Source organism: Sceloporus occidentalis, unplaced genomic scaffold (genome assembly GCF_023333645.1).
Source record: "Sceloporus occidentalis isolate IW3139 unplaced genomic scaffold, rSceOcc1.0.p SCAF_3, whole genome shotgun sequence".
In the NCBI taxonomy this organism is placed as follows: Eukaryota; Metazoa; Chordata; class Lepidosauria; order Squamata; family Phrynosomatidae; genus Sceloporus; species Sceloporus occidentalis.
In genome coordinates, this window is record NW_028316983.1 from 138,375,762 (window position 1) to 138,400,854 (window position 25,093).

Consider the following 25,093-nt stretch of genomic DNA (forward strand, 5'->3'; position numbering starts at 1 on the left):
TGCTCTTAATATTTGTTCTTCTGAAATCATTTCACTTTGGAATTAAATAAAAGGTCAGACCCTAATCGTGACCAAAAATAAACAAAGATTCTTATAGCCATTTGCATTTATCAATCAGCAAAATGGGAAATGTAAAACTCCCTGGCTCTTTTGCATAGTCTCTCATTTAATTAATTAATAACTCAGTCTGAATTCTGAAATTAAATTAATGCTGCAACTCCAACTTAAGCCACTCAATTAAGTTGAAAGTAATTTAATTAAGCTTTCCTTTTTTGTTAGAAAATTTTCTAACTGAATTTCTTAAATTAACTTATTTTACTTAGTTCCTACGTCTGGTTGCAGCCACAACATCCTATACACATTCATATCCTCTTGCTACTGTGCTAGCAACATCGAGATATGACGGATTTCTCAATTACCTCATCAGGGAGGTCACATTTGCTCTGTAGTGATGGGGTCCTAATTCATACTTCACAGCCGTTGCTCCTATGCAATTAGCCCATAATACTGCAGCAAGATCAACAGGATTGAGCTAGCATACAAGCTAAATCAACAGGATTTGTACATATGCAACTAAAAGGATGACTGTGTGTCTTATTATTCTAAGCTGCAAACATCGATAAAGCAAAGTATCTGTAGTCAGATAGGATTAGCCCCACTAAAGGGAAAATTCAAGGCTAACTTGGTTGTGGCTGGGGTGTTAACTTCTGAAAGGAATTTATATTAGAATGAATTTTTTTTCTCCTCAATATCCAAATGAGGAATTATGGAATGGACTGGTCTGCGAATGATTTCCTTCTTACAGCCAGACCTCATGCTATTTGTTAGTGCTAGACAATGTTAGCCTGCTGTCACATCATACTGTCACAACCTTGCTTCAAATGTCACATTAGCAAAGTCAGACAAGAACTGCTTTGTATTAGAACATTTTTATGCTGACCTTTTGAACAGCCCAAATGACAGGAAAAGCTCCCTTCCCCCTGCTGTGCAGAGGGAGTCCATATTTTTACAATGAAAAGCAGCACAGCTCTCAATTCGGAAGGGCTATTAAAATGCTACATAAAATATGCATAAATTCACATACACAGTGGAAACTAAAATTAAGCAAGTTAGGCGGCAATCCTACACATATTTATCTGAGAGAAAATCCATGGAGATCAGGAGTGCTTATTTCTGAGCAGAAATGCATGGGGTTTATGTTAATAGTTGTTAGAACTATGGCATGGTTTTAGTCTGTAACCCCGCTTCGATCCATTGGGAGAGGCGGGGAAACATAAATAAAATTTATTATTATTATTATTATTATTATTATTATTATGGTTGTTTCAAGGCAGACTCTCTTAACTCAAAACTATACTTTTCATTTATATTTTAAATTTTGTAAGCCGTCTTCTACACTTTAAGAGTTTTGGTAAGAAGAATAAGGATCAGAAAAACTAAGTCCCCTCAATACACTGGATTAGCAACAAAGGGTTCAAACATTCCACCTGCTAGTTCATTGGACAAGCAATCTACTCACTTGTACTGTCTGCTAAGTGCACTTGTGCAAGCTCCCATAGCCAATTCCTTGAGCGGGGCATTCTGTGCTGGCAGAAATCCCAACTCACAGAAGCTGGCACTGTGATTTCTATGACTAATTTGTGCTGCAGAGACTATTATTTCCACCATAAATAAGACAGCAGGCAGAACCTTACAGAACCAAATTTCATTCTGCTAAAACAAATTGTTTGGAAATCCACTGAGCAATTCATCCTTGCATATCTTTGCATTTGTATTAGCATATTATTCACTTCTACCTATTTTATCAAATATTGATTGGACTTGTTATATATGTTAATGCATGAACACTCCATCTGTGATGCGACTTGCAGTCTCTGATGTTCAAAATTCACTTTTGCTGTGAATTGAGAAGCACTGGTATTCTCTATAACATATGCACCTTGACTTTATTTGAAAGTTTGTATTTGTCTTTTGCATTACTTACTATCTTTTTGGTGCTTATTTATTTGGAAGCAAACCCGAGATTCTGCAATGCAAGATAAGTAATGCTGAGAAAATGTCCAGGGTGGGTCTGGTCTATATCCTTAGTGTAGACAACCCCAGACAGACTAGCTGATGTCAACTGGCTTTTATGCCTCAGTGGAGGCTAGAAGTACTGGTCCAACACTCTAATCCAGTGTTTCCCACTGTTTAGGCCTCCAGGTGTTTTGGACTTCAAATCCCAGAAGCCCCGCCAGCCAGCCAGAAATTCTGAGAGCTTAAGCCCAAAACTTCTGGAAAATCAAAGCTTTGGAAGCACTGCTGTAACCAGTTGAGTTTTGGGGCACTTTACAATTCCATACGAAACAGAAATTTTGTAGACCCAGGCAGTGCACTCACGTGAAGACTGTTTTCTTCTTAGAATAAAGCATAAGAATCCTATGCTACAAACGGGTTGTTTAATAACAGAATGAGGGGAGGAGGGTATACAAAGCCAGTGTAACATAGATGTTTCAACAAGACAGACAATTGGAAAGTCACTAACCAAAAACAAAGGATGAAATGCTGAAGCCCCAATAGAATCAATGAGCAATACTGAAATGATGACTTAACTCTCATACTTCTAGAATTTTGGAAGGGATGAATTAAAGTGAGCTTTGATATGTTACCTACCATCAGGCGCACACACACACACACACACACACACACACACACTGTATATACTCGACTATAAGTCGACCTCATGTATAAGTCTAGGGCAAGTTTTAGGACCAAAATTATGGATTTTGCTATGACCCGTGAATAAGTCAAGGGTTAAAATTTAGGGGCATATAGCAAAGGAGCTAGAGGATGACGCAAAGCAAAACAATGTCAAAGAACTTACAAAATTCCAGCAGACTCTTTGTGCTTATTCTTAAGGCTGGATGGATAAGAGAGTAGGGGGAGCCAGTGCTTCACACATTATACTCTTGCTTTTCATCAGGAGATGATTCTTTCTTTTAAATAAGAGTTAAGATACAGTACTTACATTGACCCATGGATAAGTCGAGTCAGGTTTTTGGGGTCAATTTTTTGACCTAAATTTCTAGACTTATACATGAGTATATACAGTACTTAATTCAATTTATTTCAAGTGGCTTAAACCTTCTACCTTTGGATTAGGGCCAATATGTAATGGTGCAAGACCACAGTAATGATGGGCTGATTTCCCCCTCTTTCATGATTTTTTTAAAAAAGCAGTCCACTTCTGCATTTATTGTGTAGAATAAATGAGAGATAGAAAAGAAAAAATAGCTAATAAGAGTGGGATGGAGCATGTCTGGACAAATCACATGAAATCAAACCAAGTCTCTCCAAATTGCCTCTATATAGCAACTCATATGCTTCTCTTTACCTCCAAAATACTCCTAGGAGCTACCCAAGAAGGAAACATAGCAATTAAAATTGTTTTATTCATCTGTATTTTGCTGTGTTCATCAAGAATGGCTTGCATGTCTGAATGCCACAGACTAAATGTCATGTCACCTACATCATACTGCTTTCTGGTAAAAATGGTGAATAGGTTAACCTGGCAATCATATCTAGAGAAGGCAATAAATATCACCGCATGTGCAAAGCAACACTAATTATTCTTCATGCTCTAAAATAGTGTTAAAATTTCTCAAGGCAGCATCTTTTCTACAAAATCTTTTGGGTTTTAACTAACCCTAATTAAAGCCCATTCACAATATAGCCATATGTCCTATCAATTTGACTGGAGACCCAGAAAAAAACAACTAACTGGCTTTAAAAAAATGAAAGAAGCCCTTAATAGTATAACACGAAGGACGAATGAATGTTTTGGGTAGATATTTTAACACAGTGGATAGAACTAGCAGAAAAGGTCATTGAACCACACTAAAGTGGCTTTAGAAAATTTGATCGTGAAAGCATGGGCTAAACTCCACAATCTGTTGCAGCTGCATGTAATGTAACTATAACTGCCATTTCTTCCTAGCATTTGAAACAGACAATCCAGAGTAGAGATGTAGTAGGCAGGAATGAAATTTGTCTTTGACAGTCACCTGACCCTTAAACTCTCCCCCCCTTTCATACACATGTTTGTTTTCTGCAAAGAAAGTTCTTCAAATTTCACAGTAAGGAACAGTTTGCCATTGATTATAACCAGTGCATTTGCAGAGGAAATGGCAAACAACAAGACCTTACAGCATGCAATGGTGCAATAGAAGGTAGACTCACAAAACAGAGTCAAATGGTTTTTCTATATAACAATTTATGCCCTTTCCCCTGTCCTATAAAATACCTTTAGGAGCAACTCAAAAAAAAAAAAAAAAAAAAAAAAAAAGGGGGGGGGGAAGAAATCTGTTTTCTGTCCTATGAGGCCACGTTCGTATGTGTGTATGTTTAAATAAAACGCTAGGATGGGAAGTAAAAAGGTGAGCAAGCCCGCTTTCTAATACCTAAAAATATGATGAAATGCCCAATAGCAGCTACCTAGAGGTTTGGGGAGAGCTCTACTGGAAATTTTTGGGTAAAAACAACCCACAGTTTAGGGGTAAAAGGATAACAATGGTGTGAGCCATTCCTTCAGAGTTCTGGGGTAGTAATGTGAGTCCCTGCACATTTGCCCTCCCCTGCCTTTGCTTGGTGATGGATATGACTTTTTATAGAAGACTTATTTCTGTAACTTATTTACTTATCTCTCTGTGTTGTAAATTTCACTGAATGCCTGTTGGAGAAGTTATCACATCATTTAAAAAAAACAACAACAAATCAATAAATGCATTTCTAAAACAATTGATTGCGAGTAATCTCACAATTCCTTCACTATCTCAATAAAGGGGACTAATACTGAAGTTTCAGCAATCAATAATTTAATTATAATTTGAAAGAGATTCTGAAGGCCGTATTCCTACATTAATTTATTTGGGAGCAAGTCCTATTGAACTTGGTAAAATTCACATTGCATAGATATGTGTAGGATTTTACTTTAAAATCAACTTCAAACTTTAGCCAGTTGAGAGTCCATAGCGAGTATGGCTTCTGTCACTAGGAAAATTACTTTTAGAGGCCTTCTTAGCATCATGGCCAAATCGTAACAGCTGTCCAATGGCACAGAAAGGGTTAAGTAGTAGTTAGTAAATTCTCCTAGATAGTTCTACTTTAGGCTGCTAACAGACTGAAGATTGGTAATGGACAGGGAATAGTTTCCTGTTAGCAATTTAATTATAAACTCTCACAGTATTAGGATGGGAGATTTCCTTTGTTTTTCAATTTCCCTTGTTGGCTTCTCCTTAATATACAGCACAGGAATCCATTTTCCATGGGTGCATTCTGGAGGGTGATCCCAAGCCCTTGTTAACCAGCTACAAGGAAATAGAGTGCCAGCCCTTAGATACACTGGGCAGAATTAGTTATTTAGGGTCCTGGTACTACCACTTCCTGTAAGATGAAGCAGAAACTTATTAGTTAAAAGACTGGAGTGGGATATTTGCTCTAGACCTTGTTGTGCTGAATCATTTATTGTTCATAAACAATGATATGTGCTAGTTTTCAGAACCAAAGTCTTGAGGAGGTCTAGAACTGTAACCAAATTTAACTAAGAAGGGTCCAAATTAATCTTTAAAAAAAGTACAAAATAATATCTTAAATATGTAGTGAGAATGTAACAAAAATAATTTAACAGTCCATCTGATTTAAACTTCTTCTTGTTAGGGTTTGATAAACCCCTCTCTCTCTCTCTCGCTGCTCTTCCTTTGGCTGGGTTGCCCCCTTCTTCTACTCTTTACTTTCTCTCCCCACCTTCCCCTTTCTGAGTTTTGGCACGATGACAGTGCACCTGCAGAGTCAAGGCCAAGCTGACCCAGACAGGGAGGGAGATAAATCAGTCTTCGGTGATAAGACATAGAGTTTCATCCTCATTAAATGTTAAGAACACACTTTTTTTAATTTGGGTTATTGAAAGTTCAGAAGGAGGGTGCCCGAAACTTAAGCACTGTCTTCTGTATAAAAGGCTGCTCTATACTTTGTCCGGGGACACAGTTTGGTAGAAATGATTCCCCTGTGTTCATTTGCATGCAAAATAAAAAGCCATCTTGGATCATGGACTTAGTTTGTTTGTTTCTCCTGATTGGTACCTTTACATTCTGATTAACAGAACAGTTCAACCAGAAAGATTCCAGAATATTGGCTGATCGAGTGTAAAACATGAGAAAGCTTTCTGTGAAGGCGAGGCTAAAGTCCATTTCTGCTTCTTCTCAGTGTTTCCCTTTCCTGCTAATAACCCAAGCTATTGTACTGTTGTAATTCATCATGAATACATATAGCTTTGATTAAATTCCCCCCCCCCCAAATTTTATTTTTCAAAAAATTAAACCCAGTCAGTTATTTTTTTACTAGAACAGCCATTCTTATATTGTAAGTTCTAAATGTTGCTTATTTTTAAGGCATAGGTTGGTGGAAAATTAAAGTTTGTCAAAAGTTTGTCAATCTACTTTGTCTGTAGTTTAGATCACATATATGACACCATTTAAAAAACAAAACAAAACACCACAATATAAAAGTCAAGGGCTTCATAAAATACATTTCCAAACCACCAAAAAGCATTTTTTTAAAACGGGAAGTCCATTATTTCTGGGCACTCTGCCACATTTTATTACTATATATCCAGTTAACTTTCTTTCAAGATACAGTACACTGAGAAGCAGCTATTAGAGTAAATGCATCTCCAAACTACATGCTTAGCCATTTACCATCATAACAATATAAATGTAAAGGTAAGAATGAAGAAATATCCACCACCTACCTTGGAACTGTGTAAATTTGATGGTCCCCATTCTCTCTCCATTTCTGAACATAACTTGACCCTAAATAAAGTAAATAGATACCTTATAATAAGTTTTATGATACCATTATGAAGCGTCAGTTTATTCTAAACGACAGTGAGATTGACTATCTAATTCAGACTTTTCTCATTGATTAAAAATATACTTGGAAATCAGAGACCGAAGAGAATTTAGAGACCATTTTACAATTTAACCCAGTACAGATATTTACAACTATTGACAGAGGTCAGCTGCTTCTATGCTAAATAGCTATTCAGAGCCAAGTCTATCCTTGTAATGAGGGTACATCTTTCCCTAAACCTCAGATTTTAATGTGTAAATAAATTACATTCTTACACAGTTCAAAGCAATTAAGATATACATGCTGGGAGTAAATTCTCTTACAGCAATTCCATTGCTGTCAAGGAAACAAGAAAAGTGTGAATTGTAATTATTACACTCAAGGCACTGAGAACAGGCAGGCTTCTACAATATAAACCATAAGTACTGGAAATGTGGCTTAGTGGTTAAGACGCCAGTTCTAATGATAGGAAGATTGGAAAGTTGGCAGTTTGATCAGAAGGTTAGCAGTTTGAGGCCCGGGTGCTGCTTAATGGGTTAAGCTTCTGTCACTAGTCCCAGTTTCTGCCAATCTAGCAGTTCGAAAGCATGCAAATGCAAGTAGATAGATAGGTACCACTTCTCAGTGGAAGGTAACAGTGTTCAGTGCAGTCATGCTGGCCACATGACCATCAGAGCAGTCCTCAGACAAGTCCTCTTCGGCTTAGAAACAGGTATGAGCACCACACCCTACAGTTGGTTATGACAAGACATTCAAGTCAAGGGACTGTCTTCACCTTTTTACTGGGAATGTAGCTAGGTGCAAATTAGCATGAGGGACCTCTTTTGCACTCTAATGAGGCGACACAGATGATCAGGTTAAGTCAATTAGAGGAAGACTAAATACATTCCACATATATTTGACAGAATGGAACATGCATCTGTGCACCACCACCCCCTATCCTATCTTACTTTGTCTGTGTAAATGTGGCTTTATATTAAGAAAATCATGTTCACACTCATGCTCTGTGGTTTCCAGCCTCCCTCTTCCCTCTGCAGCCTGACATGTCCACTTAAAATCAGCTTTCAGGATTGGGGAACCCTTGAGGATGAAGTTAGGCAGTGCTTCTTAAACTAGCTGACATGGTAGACCAGCAGGTTTCCACACACACACACGTGCCCATGTGTTAAGGACTGACACCATATTTTTGCCCATTTACAACAATTGTTTCTTTCTTTCCTGAAACGCTCCAAGGACCGGCAGCTAATAGCTCATGGACTGGCACTAGCCCATAACCCACCACTTACAGTAGCACAGCATTTATGTCTCAAAACATAAATATTAAATAATCTCAGAAGACACAATCCTACCTTTTATTATTCAGTGTGCAACGCCCGCTGTAAGGAAGCAATCCTACTAAAAGGCATCTCTTTCTGACATGAGTACTGGACAAACTGAGAAATGAAGGGAGACATCATGCCTCTCACATGCCACTTGTGACTCAATGAATGGCCCAGTGGCTGGTAACAGAATATGTAAATTGTTTCCTCTGGCATGAGATGCAATTGGGTAGCTCTAGGATAGCTCTTCCATGCAAGGAAACCACCACCCTTTTTTGCAATCAGCTAGTGATAAATATTTGTGTGTCAAGTGAATTGGGCAGAAGAAACACTATGTGTTAGATCTTGTACTTGGCAAGGTGACAATGGACTATAACAGAAATGTTTAGGGGAGGGATGCAGACAGCTTCTCCAGATGGTGGTTTGCAGCTGATGGGCTCATGGGAGCTGCAGTCCAACAACACTAATCACTCATGCACATGTGTGATCAATTTGCAAGTGGGTGACAAAAGAAATTATGGCCATCAATGGCACTGGTGGCTCACCCAGCCCAGGGTGCCCATTCCTGACTGGTTCTGCACCAGCACACAGTTGGCACGCCAGTATAATAGTTCGCAGTTTCTAGCTTGGAGAGGAGCAAAATGGTATATTTTTGCTCCAGTGTTAAACCATAAAGCATGGCTTGGGTCTGTTTTCCTCCTGCTTTGGCCATGTGAATAGTCTGAACAGGTAGGTTTTGAAACAGGCAGGGTTGGGTTTTTTTAGCCTGTATGGACAACTCCTCGCTAAAAAGTCACTATCTAACCACTGGTGTTTTTTTTTTAATTAAACACGTTAAACATGTTGCACGTTTTAAATAGATGAGTGTCAGTGGGTTATTGGTTGACTAGCCGAACCCAAAGGATGTTCAACAATGGCTCCTCTACATCTTGGAGAGGAGTGACTAGTGGGGTGCCACAGGGTTTTGTCCTGGGCCCAGTGCTATTCAACATCTTTATCAATGACTTGGATGAAGGAATAGAGGGCATGCTTATCAATTTTTCAGATGACATCAAATTAGGAGGAGTAGCTAATACCCAAGAAGACAGGATCAAAATTCAAAATGAGTTTAATAGATTAGAAAGCTGGGCCAAAACTAAAAAAAATGAACTTCAACAATGAGAAATGTAAAATACTGCCCATAGGTAGAAAAAAATGAAATGCATAGATATAGGATGGGGGACACCTGGCTTACGGAGACTATGTGTGAAAGAGATCAAGGAGTCCTAGTAGACCACACGCTATACATGAGTCAACAGTGTGATGAGTAGCTAGAAAGGCCAATGATATTTTAGGCTGCATCCATAGATGTATAGTGTCTAAATCAAGGGAAGCAATAGTGCCACTCTATTTTGCTTTGCTTAGGCCCCACTTGGAATACTGTGTCCAGTTCTGGGCACCACAATTCAAGAAGGATGTGGAGAAACTGGAGTGTGTCCAAAGGAGGGCCACCAAAATGGTGAAGGGCCTGGAAACCATGCCCGTTGAGTAACAATTTAGAGAGCTGTGGATGTTTAGCCTGGAAAAGAGATGGTTAAGAGGTGATATGATAGCCCTGTTTAAGTATTTGAAGGGGTGTCACATTGAAGATGGAACAAGCTTGTTTTCTGCTGCTCTAGAGACTAGAAAACAGAACAATGGATGCAAGCTACAGGAAAAGAGATTCCACCTTAACATTAGGAGGAACTTCCTGACTGTAAGGGCTGTTTGAAAGTGGAACACACTTCTTCGGAGTATGGTGGAGTCTCCTTCTTTGGAGGTCTTTAAACAGAGGCTGGATGGCCATCTGTCGGGGATGCTTTGATTGTGAGTTCCTGCATGGCAGAATGGGGTTGGACTGGATGGCCCTTGTGGTCTCTTCCAACTCTATGATTCTATGAACTGCTCTTCAGTTTTGTGTATAATATTCCTGCACTATATGTTTTAAAATATAACTGATAAAACATTTTGTCTGCTCAATATATCTCAGGGAACACAGCTATAAGGGGGAAAAAGAGAGATTCCACCTCCAAGACTAGTAATGAGAGAATATTTATGATACTTAATATGCAGCAACAATCTGACTATGTTCAGTTCTAGACAGAGCCGATGTAATAAAATGTTCAAAGAGATTTTTTCCAACTTTGTGCCAACATTCATAAAGATAATTCATAATTGTACAACATCTAATGCAAATAATTGCTGTTCCAATTAGATCACATTTCATCTTCATTTTCCAAACGAACCAACAGGAACCACTGAAGAATATTTGGTATGTCTAAAGAACACTATTAAGAACTCCGTGTGCTCCTATTAATGATGACTAATCAAAATGTATTTAATTAAGTGAACATGAGACACCTGCAATGTCAAGGACATTATCTGCATGTAGATTATCTCAGACTGAGAAACTATGAATCAGAGATCAATTCACAGATGTATATTAATCTCTACTAAACAAAAATAATAATTTTGGACAGTGGTCATCAGCATATGGGGCAATTTGTAGGGGAGGGATGTGTCCTGACACTGGGTCCGGAGTTATAGCATCAGCCTGTGTCCTAATTCAAATTATAAATCTACACAAAATGGGAACATTTACAGTACACTTTCCACTGACTGCCTATATCTATTTGCCAATAAAGAACTATTATCAGGAACAAGGGGTTGCCCTTTTCTCTGTGTGACATCTGAGAGACCTTACCTAGTATCCCAATACTACCGTGCAGAGGAAGCAGGATAAAAAGGGTAAAACCAATGCATAAAAGGATGTCAGAGCATGAGGTAAGCTACACTGGAGATTTATATGTTGTAGTGGGAAAGAAGAAAATGTTGACACAAGGTAGTTGTTTTTAGCAGCATCCCTGTGTTTTTATAACCTTAGGAAGACATCAGGATAAGCAATTTTTGATGTAGGTGTTGCCTCCCCTAGTGTACCTCAGGCAAAACCTTCACACAGGGTAACTACAAAATTAAGTCAAAACTCCTATACCTTAATGATTTATATAAGAGAGCATGTGGCTGATTATGCACATCATTCAGGACCAAAAGGTGGCAGGCACCGTAATTGCTAATGTGTAATTCACTGTCTCGGTGAAAGGGATTAGCATGGGCTGGGTGGCAACACTCAAGAAGCTATTAAACAATTATGTGCTGATACATTTCTTGTTGTTCCCTCTCAGTTTCCAATAGAGGACTGGTGACACCTTAAGAATGAAGATGCATTCCCATGTTAATACTTAATGCATCTCAGTTGATCAGTATTGATGAAACATTATTTATATAATCTTTTGTGTTCAATTATGCTACTATCCTTGCAATAAAATAAAACAAATGTGGTTGCTTCTGGACTGGATGAATAACTGTTTTACTTTGTCTGTCCACCTTTGTATTCTCTGCCTGTACAATATAATAACCCTTGAGTCCACTCTCTCATTTCAATGTAATACTTACAGATTAGGACCCATTAACATCACAGAATTATAGCACTTTGACTGTTGTTCCTGGGATTCCACTTGATGGAACCATGGCAATTAAAACAGAACAATAGTGAAATAAAAGTGTAGTATGAACAGGCCATACTACTACTGTGGATGGACGAGTGCTAGCTATCCTGAGGGAAACTTTGGAGGGAACCAACTACTAGAAGGTTTGTCCCATTCTGCCCAGTTCTTGTGCTCTACTCCTAATATAACCCTCCTCTTTGGTGCTGAACTTTCATTTCCAAGACAAGCCCCACCATTTGTACTACCTTGCTACCTCATTATTCAAAGCAGAGTTTCACCTGCAGTGAGGCACCCATAACTACATCTAAGCAATATTGATTACTAGTGATGTTGTCCAGTTACACTGGGAACTTCTTGAAATGCTTTGAGGTTCTCAGTGTGAAAAACCACAGTACTGTGCTTGAAAAAAACCTGCATGTCACATGAAGACCTGTCTCATAGTGGAAGTATGTAAAGTAATGGTTGGCTGTTCACACTTTCTATGGCAAAGCTAACAACTAAGGATATTTTGCTGAGGCTGAATCTGAACCTTTGATAACTTACCTCCCTTTCCTCTATTTTCCCATTTCTTGTACCTCTTCTGAGGAAAGGCACAGCACTATATATATATATCTGGCTGGATCCCAAAATAGTATTTAGAAGTTTTGCTTTGGGTGCCCCCATCAAATTAAGTGAAGCAAGTGGGGAGTAGGAGCTAAGTGGGGAAGAGAGAATAGGATCTAGAATTCTCAGCAAGGCCTCATTAAACTAACTTCAGAATACCACAGGAGGCAGCCATAGCAGCAAAAGTGGAATAATAGCTCTAGAATAGTGTCACATGATATTCTGTACAGACGAAATTGGGCATCAACATTAGTAGATTAAAAGATGACCATTAATGATGCATGTGTCCATGTCACACAAAGAAGTCACCCTGCTAACATTTGAGACTAATTGCTCCTTGTCACTGCCTTGTGGTACAAAAATATCTGTTTGCCCTGCCAAAACAAGGATGAAAGTATATCACATTATATTAGTGCAAAAAAGCTTAACTAATGCACTTTTACCTCTAACCCATACAAGCACTTTTTCAGTATGAAGCACCTTTATTGCCCTTTGTTCTCTGCCTTCTTCCTCTCTCTGTTTTCACCAAGCATGGGCGCAGAAACCAAGTTATGTTACTAAAAATGTTTTTCTTCCTACTTGCACACATGAGAGTCAGCTCTAGGGACTCTTCTACCAAGTATAGTTTTTTCTACTGATTAGTTATTATGTAGAACCTAGATATAGCAATAAAGTACGTTTCTTTTTACCTACTAATGTATCCTGTTTATTTTCTAGAAGCTCAGATCTAGTTGTTTTTACCAAATACCTGTGGAGTACATGCTTGTTGCTGTGTTGGTGGTGGTGGTGGTGGTGCTGCTGCTGCTAAACTGATTTAACCACAAATAACCAAAAACCATAATAAATTTTCTAACAACCTTATTGATGCTTATTTTATTTATGCAAAACTTCTCTCTGCAATATAAATGCTCAACCTGTACACAACCACAGCATCAGTAGATATTCCTTTCAAGCACTTTATAAAAAATAGCCCTCTAGAAGATGGCAGTTAATTAAATCATTTCTTCAAGGTCTAGGGTTAAGAATTAGTTGCTATGAATTAGCTCTCAGATGGGTTTCCCTCCCACCCACTCAACATCAATTTGAATGATTCAGCAAGGAAATAACTTTTTATCATAGCCTATCTTTCACAAAAGAATGCCTCTCCTCATACATTGCTAGGGCCTCAGAAAAAGAAGAGGGGCAGCGACAATCCCGTTCAATACCAATGATACTGGAGGAGACAGGTGGGGGGGGGGGGTACTTAGAAAATAAATATTTTGCAGAATGGCTCCTTAAGCACAATGAGAAAGGAACTTGCTCCTTTCTTTTCTGATATCATATTCCTTTAGCTTGCATTTCAAACATCACTTTCTGGTTCTGATGAATGATTATGATCACCTCAAAATATAAAGGGCAGCCTGTGGATAAGATTCTCTTAAGAAATTCAGGCATCCCAGGTTAGGCATCTTTTATTATTCTGCTTTGTTTAATCAGCTTTTATAACTTGCATAGGACATATTTCACATTATTCATTATTGCCCATGGAAATGATCTAAAGCCTACTTGCTCAAGGGTAGCTATCCACACTTTTCAACTCACTAGTAAGCTTCAGAGGCATTGGCTGATGTTAGAAACAATTCTGGGCTGCCTATCTGATCCAGCAAGGAAGTGCTCATGTTCTTGAGGATTGTGATCAGAGGCTCACTGGAGACAGTCAGAATTTGACTGATTTGCCTTCTGAACGTTTTATCACATTAACTATTATAAATGCATTAACTGCACATTCTGTAATTTATCTCTTCTCTCTTCTCTCTCTGTCTTTATTTGAAACTGGCATAAATCCTACGTATATGAGGTAAGGATTGTGCATGATCAATTAAACACAAACATACTTATTGCAGTACCCTAGGATGATCATTATGCCATTCTTCCACAGAGGATTGATTCCGGTCTTGGATGAATTGAGCTGTGGATGTGTTTTGGAGGAAAGCGCTGTGGCAGCCAGCAGGATGGAGTCAATATAAGTAAGAGGTTTTATTATCCCACTGTTTGCTTCCATTTGTCAGTCCTGCTTCTGGCTGTTAATATCAAGAAAAAAACTATAACCCAAGAAATATAATATGCCCCATGCACTCTAATACTGTGCAATTAAGGGCAATAGTACTTTCTAACATGTCTCTTGCTGAAGTGAAAGGCATATCACAAGCTGGATTTGCAGCTGCGACAAAGCCCCAAGGCTATGGCATGCCTCAGTTGGTGTATGTGCAGGATGGCAGGGGCAGAGGAGAATGCTCCTGTGACATGCCTTTCACTTAATTCAAACACACATTGAAAAAGTTTGCAGTCTATTACATTTTGTGTAAGCAGCTCTCAAAAGGAAGTTCCTGGCTATGCACAGAAAGAAGGAAGGAACTAAAACTGTGCTTTCTATAGCATGTTTTAGGAAATAACCAAGGTCAATTTTGGTTAAGAAAACATTTGAGTAAAATAAATCTAATTATCACAGGCCCTCTCCTTTCCTTTGCCATAAGAAATTAATAATTTCCCCCAGAATAGCGGTATGTTTTCCTCCTTGGGAGGTGTTGTCCATAGACTGATCACTCTGAGGAGTCAGGTAATATTTGAAGATACAAGAATCAGACCTCCTATTTTTTTCCTCCCCTGACAACTCTATTCAGTAGGCTGAATATGCTTTACTGTGTTATGCTGCAGGCAAAGGGCCAAGGAGTGTAATGGTGTTACTGTACCTGGCCTGCTGCCTTCAACAGTCCACTGAACAAGTCACTATCTAGCTGTTTCACTTAGATCCTCGGGGGCAAAGAAGTCTAATTGGTTTCCCCCTAAAAAGTAAAACACCACACGATTTAGCACTATTTTAATAACATACCACGTCCCTACTTATACCCAAATGTGTGTCCCCTGATCATGTTACACACAGGTAACTATCACAAAACTCCAATAACAGTGCTTCCTCTCCATTTTTCTGCAGTATTTCAGACTATAAAACCATTCTGTTCCTGTCATTGTCACTTAGAAATGGACATTCCTGCACACTCTCCACAGGAATCTCAGTTTAAATGTCTAGTCTACTGAATGCTTGAGTTAGGAGGGGTGTGCTCACTGTTGTTTTGTTCTGTGCCTTCAAATCATTTCAGACTTATAGCAACCCTAAGGTGAATCTATCACAGGGTTTTCTTGGCAGAATTTGTCCCAAGGGGGTTTGCCCTCGCTTTCCTTTGAGGCTGAGAGAGCATGATTTGCACAAAGTGGGCTTTCATGGTAGAGCAAGGATCCAAACTCTGTTCTCCCAGTGTCCTAGTCCAACATTCAAACCATTCACCTCACTGGCTCTCTCTTGAGACTGTTGTGTGGCTAACTGCCCTACAGTCGACCTTGTCTCATGGCAATGTTGTGGATGTGAGATCTCCAAGATCCCAATGCTCAACTGCTTTGCTTAGGTCTTTTAAGCTCAGACCCATGGCCTCCCTGATCAAGTCTAACCATCTGGCATATGGTTTTCTTCTCCTTATACTGCCCTCTACCTTTCCCAGCATCATTGTCTTTTCTAATGATTCATGATATTTCAAGATGTGGCCAAAATAAGACAGTCTCAATTTTGTCATCCTGGCTTCCAGATAATGTTCAGGCTTGATCTGTTCTAGAACACATTTGTTTGTCTTCTTGGCTGTCCATGGTATTCTCAACATGACATCTCAAATGACTGGATTTTTTCTATGTGTGTTTTCTTCACTGTCCAGCTCTCACATCCCTACATGATGATGGGGAATACAGTGGCTTGGACTATCCTCCGTTAGTGTTCAGAGTTATATCTTTGCACATTAGGCTCTTGTCCAATTCTTTCATCACTCCCCTTCCCAGTCCTAGTCTTCTTCTGATTTCTTGACTGCAGTCTAAGATTTGTTCAATATTTGATGCAAAGTATAGGCAGTGGCATCATTGTGTGTGAGAGAGAGGGGGTGCAAACTGCACCAGGTGGCAACTCAGATGAGGGGTAACATCTGGTTGGTCCTTCTTCCCATTGCAGGGGGGTTGCAATGCTGCTGCCGGGGCTCGCCAGTTCTACTCTGATGCAGTGGCTCTTGAGGGAGCCAAGGCAGCAGAGAAGGAGGCACAGACGCAAGCCCCTCCCTCCTTCACTACTGCCCTGGCACTCTGGGCTGAGTGAGCCAAGGCAAAGGGGAAGCAGGTAGGGGTGCATTGCCTCTGCTCACTTGCCTGACCTCACCCCACTTTCCCTGTTGCCTTGGCTCCCTTGCCTGAGCCAGCCAAGACACAAGGATAGAAGACATGAGCATTCATGCATGCATGAATGCATGCATGCACGCACCCCTCCTGCCTTCCCTTCACCCAAGCTGGCCAAGCCACAGGGGAAGAAGGGACAAGCATTCACACACCCCTCCAGGCTTCTCTGGTCTTCACGTGCCCTGCCACCTCCCAGCAGCCCTGGGTGGGAATTTGGATGGATGACCCCCCCCCCCCCCATCCCAGCAGCCCCAGGCACCACCAACACTAGGGATGCCACTGGATATGGGAACTCTTTGACTATTTCAATTTTCTAATTATCTAAGATGAATTCTGTAGATCTTCCATGGTCATTATTTTTGTTTCTCGACACTATAGCAAGAGGTTATTCCTACTACTCAGTTCTCAAAGAAAAGGACAAGATGAACATGGGAGTTAAGGAGGAACTGGGAAGAAATAGTCAAGGAAGAGAACTTGGGGCTGAAGAAAGATGGCAAAATCTATACTGAGTTACTTGTGGAGTGATTGAATGAGGCATAAACAAGTGAGAAGGACTCTTTTAAGAAATGTAAGACAGGAAACCATAAATACTCAAAAACAGGCTGTGAAGGTCAACTAAAAGCAGAGGGTGTTGTCAGGCTTTGGCACAGGATCTAAGGCTGGAGCTAAATAAGCACATAAGAAGGGTCCTACTGGATGCAACCAAATGTCTATCTAGCCCAGCTTTCTCTTCAGCTAATGATGAACCAGATATCTGATGGCTGCAGTATCTTGGGGGTTGAGTTTACAACAATGTGTTATTCATCTTCAAATTGTCTCCCATCCCAAATAATCTAGATAGTCATGGCAGGGACTGCCCATGGTTGAAAATACTGCTGTTTAATGCCAGGTTGGTGAATGGCAAAACAGCTGCCATTCAGGACTTGATCTTGGATGAACATGCTGACCTGGCATGTATTAAAAAGGCTAGGTTAGATGAGGCTAGGATGGGGTTTAATCTCTCTCAGCTCTTTCCATCAGGACAGTGCAGCAGCAGGCAAGACCTGGGGGGGGGGGGGGAGTTGCAGTGATCTATTGGGATAATATCCCTCTGATCAGGAACCCTATCCCTCAGCCTGTAGGGTTTCACTGTGTTTATTTAAAGAAAGGGTTAGCCAGAACAGATTACGGATTCTGTTGGTATACCACCCACCCCCCTGCTGCTCCACAGTCTCCCTTTCTGAACTAGTGGGGGTGGTCATAGGAACCCCCATGGCTCGTGATGCTGTGAGACTTCAACATTCATGTTGAGGCTACCTTTTTAGGAGTGGCTCAGAACTTCATGTCTGCCATGACAACCATGGGTCTATCCCAAGCGGCATGCTGCTGGACACTCTAGACCTTGTTTTCTATAGAGGAGAGTTGGTGGTGATTTGGGAATAGAGAAGCTTGTTACTGTTCCATTGTCATGGACTTCTTCATCAGGTTTAGACTTGTCGGGACTTCTGCATGTTTAGACTTGCTGGGATTTCTACAGGATTGGAAAGATATATTTAGGTGATCCATCCTCAGAAACTTATGGATCTAGGTGGATTCCTGATGGCTCTTGGGACGTTTCCTGATGCCTTGCCAGGTGATTCTGTCAAAGTCCTGGTTGATCTCTAGGATGGTAAAATGATCAGGACAATGGACATGATCGCTCCTAAGCACTCCTTATGAAGGAGTGGAGCTAATCCAGCCCCCTGATTTTCTAATGAGCCTCAGCAATGACACAAACACGATGGAGACTAGAACAACATTAGCAGAAAACAGAATGAATTTGAGGAAAAGCAAGCCAAAATCTATCTAAAGGCCTACAGTGAGGCAATAAAGGTAGCAAAAAAGGCTTTTCCGGCTAACATCATTGTATCCACACAGAACTGTTCAACATAGCTGTTTCCAGTAGTCAGGAATCTGTTATAATCTGGCCCAAGAGAATATAAAACACTCAACAGCCCAATGCAAAGGATTTGCTCTCAATTTCAAGACAAAATCACTCTGACCTAGGGCTTGTCTACATTATTAAAATACTCCTTATTCTATTTGAATAGAAAACAATCCCTCCACATGCAATTTGGAGGAATTCTGGCTGGGGGGGGGGGGGGTTACTCCTTAAACTCCATATAAAAAGGAATTGCCATTTCTACTAAATAGATTGATTTTCATGGATGAATATCCAGGCACATGAGCTTCCACCTACAGACTGAAGATACACATCATAGACACAGGTTTACTACCTCTGTGAGATTTAGGCCTGAGATCTAACAATAATTCATTTGCCAGCTGGCATGAGGTCACCAGATATGTTACTCAAATCATTAATAGCCATCACCAGAAGAAATAGGTAGCCTGTTTCAGTCTGAAAATAGTCTAGTTCCAACAGCCAATCTCATCATGCTTTAGTTTGCTACTTTAAAGAGATAGCTTCTCCCTATGTACTTAATTATAGATGATTAATCAAGACATTGTCTTTACTTCTCTTGATAATATGGACAACTTTCCTTGGAATGGAGAAGAACCTGTACAAGAATACAAAATGAGCAGCATTTGTGCAAAGCTATGGCAAGATTAACCAAGTGGTTACAGACAGCAATATTTCTCCAGTGGAAGATTTTAGTCCACCAGTATATATCATGATCCAACTCTGCCACACATAACTGACCCTTCAACTCCCTTGTGTAAGTGCCCATGTTTCTTTCCTCTCTTCCAGAATGCTCTCTTCCAGAACACTGGCATGTGCAATTTCACATTCTTCCTTCAAAAGCTTTCTCAAACCCTGCCTTTTCTTTGATGTCTTTGGCTCACCCACACACTCCACTTAATCCTCAACCTCAATAGAAACAAAAATTTTACATCCTCAATGTATTTCTGTATTTAACTTTTTGTAATTATCTTAACCTATTCCATCTGCTCTTTCCTTTAGCTATCTCTTAGCAGTTGAGATTTGGACAGTGAATTCTTGCTACTACTACTGACTACTACTGACTCTGTTTGCAGAAAGGGTCATGCATAAGCAAGTTTGAATCTTACTGTCTTCAGAGGAGGACTTTTTAATCCATTCCACCACTCTCCCAGGCTCTTCTGCTGAGAACACTGGAAAAAGTTTTCTTTGTGGCTTTCAAAACTCCCACCCAAAGGAAGCTTCTTTGGGCCCCGCTCTGCTCTCTTTTTGCTAGCAGGCAAAGATCTTCCTATTTAAACAGACCTTCAGTCTTTAATCTGATTGGAATATGCAATGGATGTACCATTTCAATATGTAAGATGTGTTTTTATGTGTGTTTAATTCTTCTTAAACTAATGGTTTTAAAGTAATGTTTTAATTAGATTGATGTTTAATGCTGCTTTTAAGTTTTGTATCATGGTATTTTAGCTATTTTGTTTTAATGTATATCATAAACTACTTTAGGAGAAAGGAAGGATGTAAATCAAATCCAATCAAATCAATAAATAAAGTACATTGGATGTCTAATGGTAATGAATAATAAGAGCGTATTTTCATAGAATAAAAAGATTTATGGTTATCTCAAAATCTGTGAGCTTCCTTCTTCAACATCAAATTCTTCAAAGACACACCCAAACTCAAAGACACACATTTCTTGTTTGCTAATGGAGAAATGAAATATTATTGCTTTCTTTTACTTCTTTTGTTCCTACTCACCTTATAGCTGGGGAGGAGGAGGGTGAAAGCGAATGAAACATAACATTTTATACCCTGCATGTTTTTTAACCATTTTTTGCTTAATGAAGAAGTCAGTGGACTTCAAAAGATAGTGTGATGAATTTTGTGCCTCCTGGCTGGCCTAATAAAGGCATCACTACAATGTGTGTTTTGGATTTTGTCATTCAGAAGGGTTAAATACATCATTAAACATGTGAATGGAGAAGCAAGCATAATTCCATGCAACCACAGTGAGATCTAGCAAATCTATGAATAAATAAAATGTGCACATCATTTAAAACTATATGGTCACACTAGAAGAATCAGCAAGAGATTGCCTTTCTGTGCTTATGACATTTCCCCAGGAGCTGATACAATGCCACTGCAGGAAGGAATTACATTATGAAATACTCCCTCGCCACTCTGAATGTGTTACCAGAGTCTCATTACAAAAGCATCTCAAAAGATGAGCAAAATTAGCTTTCACCCTCCCACCATTTAATGTTTGTATGGGAAAAACCACTCAGATTCCCAGTGATTGGGCGGTATATAAATAAATCCTATTATTATTATTATTATTATTATTATTATTAACAAGTAATATCAGCATCTTTATATATAGGCTATGTTTTCTTCAGTATAACATATCCCCAGATTCATACAGCCCTCCTCCCCCAAACTGCACATATCAAAAAGCTGTACATATATCTCAGTACAGCACATTGATAACATTCAGCACAGAGATAACAACATTCAGCACAGAGACGAAAGACTCCTACAAAAGTACTCTTTCAAATGAAAATAGATATTTCAGAATATTCTAATCTGTCTGAAACACACACACACACACACACAAGAAATCCATAGAGAATTTCTGAATTCCTAATGAAGTTATACATCAAAAGGACAAGTAAAAAAATATAATGCCACTAACAACAGAAGGGAACATTTTTGGCATCACCTGCAAACAATATCATTGAAAAAAGGTCACAAGAAACCCAATCTGTTTAGTTTTTTTATCTCCTGAATGATGATTGCAAACAGAACATCAATGCCAATTTGAATCTCAACGAATAACGATGACTGTGATGATGATGATGATGATGATGATGATGATGATGATGACGACATGATTACAATGATGACGATGGCAGGGAACAGAAGTGACAGGAAAACTGAAGCATAAACATTTCTAATCCAGAATATTCCACATGGAGATTCAATTCACAGAAGAAGTTGGTGACCCAGATCAGAGTGTGAACAGTAAACAGAAAAATCAAGGACGATACAAAAATACACAACGTAAGGTGATATATATGGAAACAATGAAACACTAATGCCACACAGGTTTTACAAAAAGAATGCTTCCATCAAGTTCTTTGACTTCAAAATTTAAAAAATACATTAAGAGAAGATCTGAATACCACCACCGCCCCCTCACTGCCTCAAAGTATCATTTGATGAAGCTTTCAAACAGAGGATGAATCAAAGAGGAAACTGAATCCTGATATTTTCCTTCTTGAATAATTTCTCTGAACAAAAGTTAGGATCCACATGAAATGTGGGTGAAAACATTACAAAACTGAAGGGGTTCAATTTTTTAACAGAACATTTTATTTTAGAAACCTAAGGTAACAGTACAATTAAAAACAAACATTAACTGCTCCATGAAAAGTACATGTAATCTGTTTTATATTATTATCACAAATTATATATGCATTTTACAGTCATTGTCCCTATGTATCAGTCTGTTTTATTACCACAAACTGATCAATTTTCAACTGTTATCCTTATCAGTTAACATACCCTTACAGATATAGCTTTGCATATTCAGTGAATGCAAGGTCTGTGAATTCAGTTTTAATATAGGTAATAGAAGATAAATGAAAAAAATTCAACTGGAGGCATTTTCATCACCATGAAGATGCAGTGATAGAAAGTGCTACCTACTGAACTTCTATTATCTGGTGGTTGCAACCACAGAAAAAAAGACAACCAAATGGGTTCTTGAACAGATCAAGCCCTGGAAGCCAATATGATAAAACTGAGGCTGTCATACTTTGGCCACATCATGAGAAGGCACAACTCATTGGAATAGAGAATAATGTTAAGGAAGGTAATAGAAAGAAGAAAATTGCACACTAGATGGCTAGACTCAATTAGGGAGGTCATGGGCATGAATATGCAAACCCTAAGCAGAGCAGTGGAAGATCTTGGATATGTCTCATCCATAGGATCATCATGAGTTGAGCCATTAACAACAACAACAAAGTTAGAAATGACTTGAAGGCACACAAGAACAAGAAAAGTTGTATCAGCTTGGAAGAGTCTTTACATCTTAGTGTACCTGTGGATTTCATAAATTCTGTCACAGAAATTTGAGTTCACAGAATGACTCAGACTACAGAGGGAATCCTGAATAGTACTTGAAATTCATGATGCATTATCTGGAATCTCAGTCAGGGATAGTACCTTGGATCAACTTCTTTTCCCTGTTGACTGAAACCCATTCCTGTTTCTCTGTCATTAATCAAGATGATTAAGGAGAAGGGTTTTGGCTTCTTGGCTGACATGCTACGTAACAGCTGAAAGCAAGGTTTGCTCAGAAGAAGCCATCTTAACTGGCAAGAACTACTATAGAGTTGCCACTTCTGAACAAAAATGGGCGAACTGTGTACTCAGACATTCAATACACTCTGCTTGAGTTCCAGGTTCCAGACAGCAACAAGATCTGGCTGCAGAGTTTGGAAGTATATTCCTTCATCCATCTTTGCAAGCACAGCAGTGGGAGAAAGAAAGGTTGTGGGAAATGCATTTAGGGTGGTATTTCCCTTTGTTCTCATATTTTCATGCATCTAAGTACCAATCAAACTGTAGCACTTTCTTATTTGAATGAGATACCAAACAAGGTGATACTGTTGAGGTGCTAAATTTAGACTGAGAGGAATATACAGACTAAATCCTGACAAGGTAGTAGTGAGATCAAATTCTACTATGGCTACCCGATGTCTATTTTATTGTCAGATTATTCTGAGCTAGTTTAGCACCTGACGCACACGCCATCTGCTTCAGCACTGACTTTCTAACTCAAACAGTCATTGCTATCAACAAACGTAGGAGGGACTCCGAGTTGCTATGGTGAGGAGGAGGAGGAGAAATTAAGAACAGAGACTGTTTGGAACACAACACATTTTTCAGAACATTATCCAGAAGTACCAGCAATCTATTTTAATATGTATCTATTAAATTCTAGAACAAATTACTACGCTGGAAATCCAAGTAGAAAGCAGCTCCCTACTAGATTCTGCTAATTTTAAGTTATATAATTATTACTCACTGTTTGAAGTTCCTGCATTTTATACCTTCATTCTTAATGAATGAAACATCGAACATTGGTGATATGGTTCCATTCTGGTTATCCCAAATATATTGGAAAACCTTGATCAAAACAGAAGATGATAGTACTGCTAGTATCAATGTCGTGAAGCTGAAATATTGGTAAAATATGCTTGGCTCCACTAGGGAGAACTGTTTTGACAAGCTCAGGGGAATTTCATTTTATAGAAAAGGCCATCTGCCAGAAATACTGAAAGAATCTTGTCATGTTTAGGCAAGGTAAAGTATACCTGTACAGAAAATTAAGTTGGGGGAGGGGGAGTTAAATCCTCACAAAATCTACAAAACACCGACATGATGCAGGATGTAATGGAAGTATTCTTACTTATTCCAAAGCAGAGCCCCTGGATATGAAGAACTATAGGCCTGTATCCCATCTGCCATTTTTGAGCAAGGTGATCGAGAGGGCTGTTGCCCTTCAACTCCAAGCCATCTTGGATGAAACTGATTATCTAGACCCATTTCAAACTGGCTTCAGGACAGGATATGGGGTAGAGACTGCCATGGTTGCTCTGGCTGACTATCTTCGTCTAGGCATTGACAGAGGAAGCGTGACCCTGTTGGTGCTTCTAGACCTCTCAGCGGCCTTTGACATAATAGATCATGACATCCTCTTGGAATGCCCAAGAGAGTTAGGAATCGGTGGCACTGCACTCCAGTGGTTCCGGTCCTTCCTCTCGGGTAGATTCCAGAGGGTGATGCTCGGGGAGAGTCGCTCCTCAAAAACGGAGCTTAAATGCGGCGTCCCTCAAGTTGCCATACTGTCCCCGATGCTATTCAACATTAATATGAAGCCGCTGGGAGAAATCATTCGCAGACATGGGGCAGGGTGTTATCAGTACGCTGATGACACTCAAATATATTTCTCCATGCTATGACAACAGATGGCATTTCTCCCCTCAATCATTGTCTTGAAGCGGTAATGGGCTGGATGAGGAAAAACAAACTCAAGTTGAATCCAGGCAAAACGGAGGTACTTACAGTAGGGGCCCCCAAACCAGGTATAAGGTTGCAACCTCCAGTCCTAGATGGGGTCACGCTCTCCACAAAGGACTGTGTTCGCAGTCTGGGGTTGCTCCTAGACCTGTCGCTTCACATGAGAAATCAGGTGAATGCGACAATCAGGAGTGCCTGCTATCAGCTTCGGCTGATACGCCAGCTGCGCCATTTCCTGGAAGTACAGTAAAGGACCTAGAAAGTGTTGTACATTCACTGGTAACCTCACAACTTGATTTCTGTAACGCGCTCTACATGGGGCTACCCTTGTGCCTAATCCGGAAACTTCAACTAGTGCAAAATATGGCAGCCAGGCTGGTCGCCAGAAAAACTAGGAGTGACCGAATTACACCCATCTTAAAATCTCTTCACTGGCTGCCTATTAGTTTCCGGGCACAGTACAAGGTGTTGGTTATAACCTTTAAAGCCCTACATGGCTTGGGTCCAAC

General features: G+C 39.6%; 1 protein-coding gene across 1 annotated transcript in view; it reads right to left on the reverse strand.

Moving 5' to 3' along the window:
• The window catches only part of LOC149316874 (gamma-aminobutyric acid type B receptor subunit 2-like), a 360,242-nt gene that overhangs the window by 163,163 nt on the left and 171,986 nt on the right, over positions 1 to 25,093 (reverse strand). Inside the window, exon 8 of the mRNA XM_089516428.1 lies at positions 6,785 to 6,845. Coding sequence (XP_089372554.1) covers positions 6,785 to 6,845 — 61 coding nt within the window. The remainder of the gene's footprint in view (positions 1 to 6,784; positions 6,846 to 25,093) is intronic.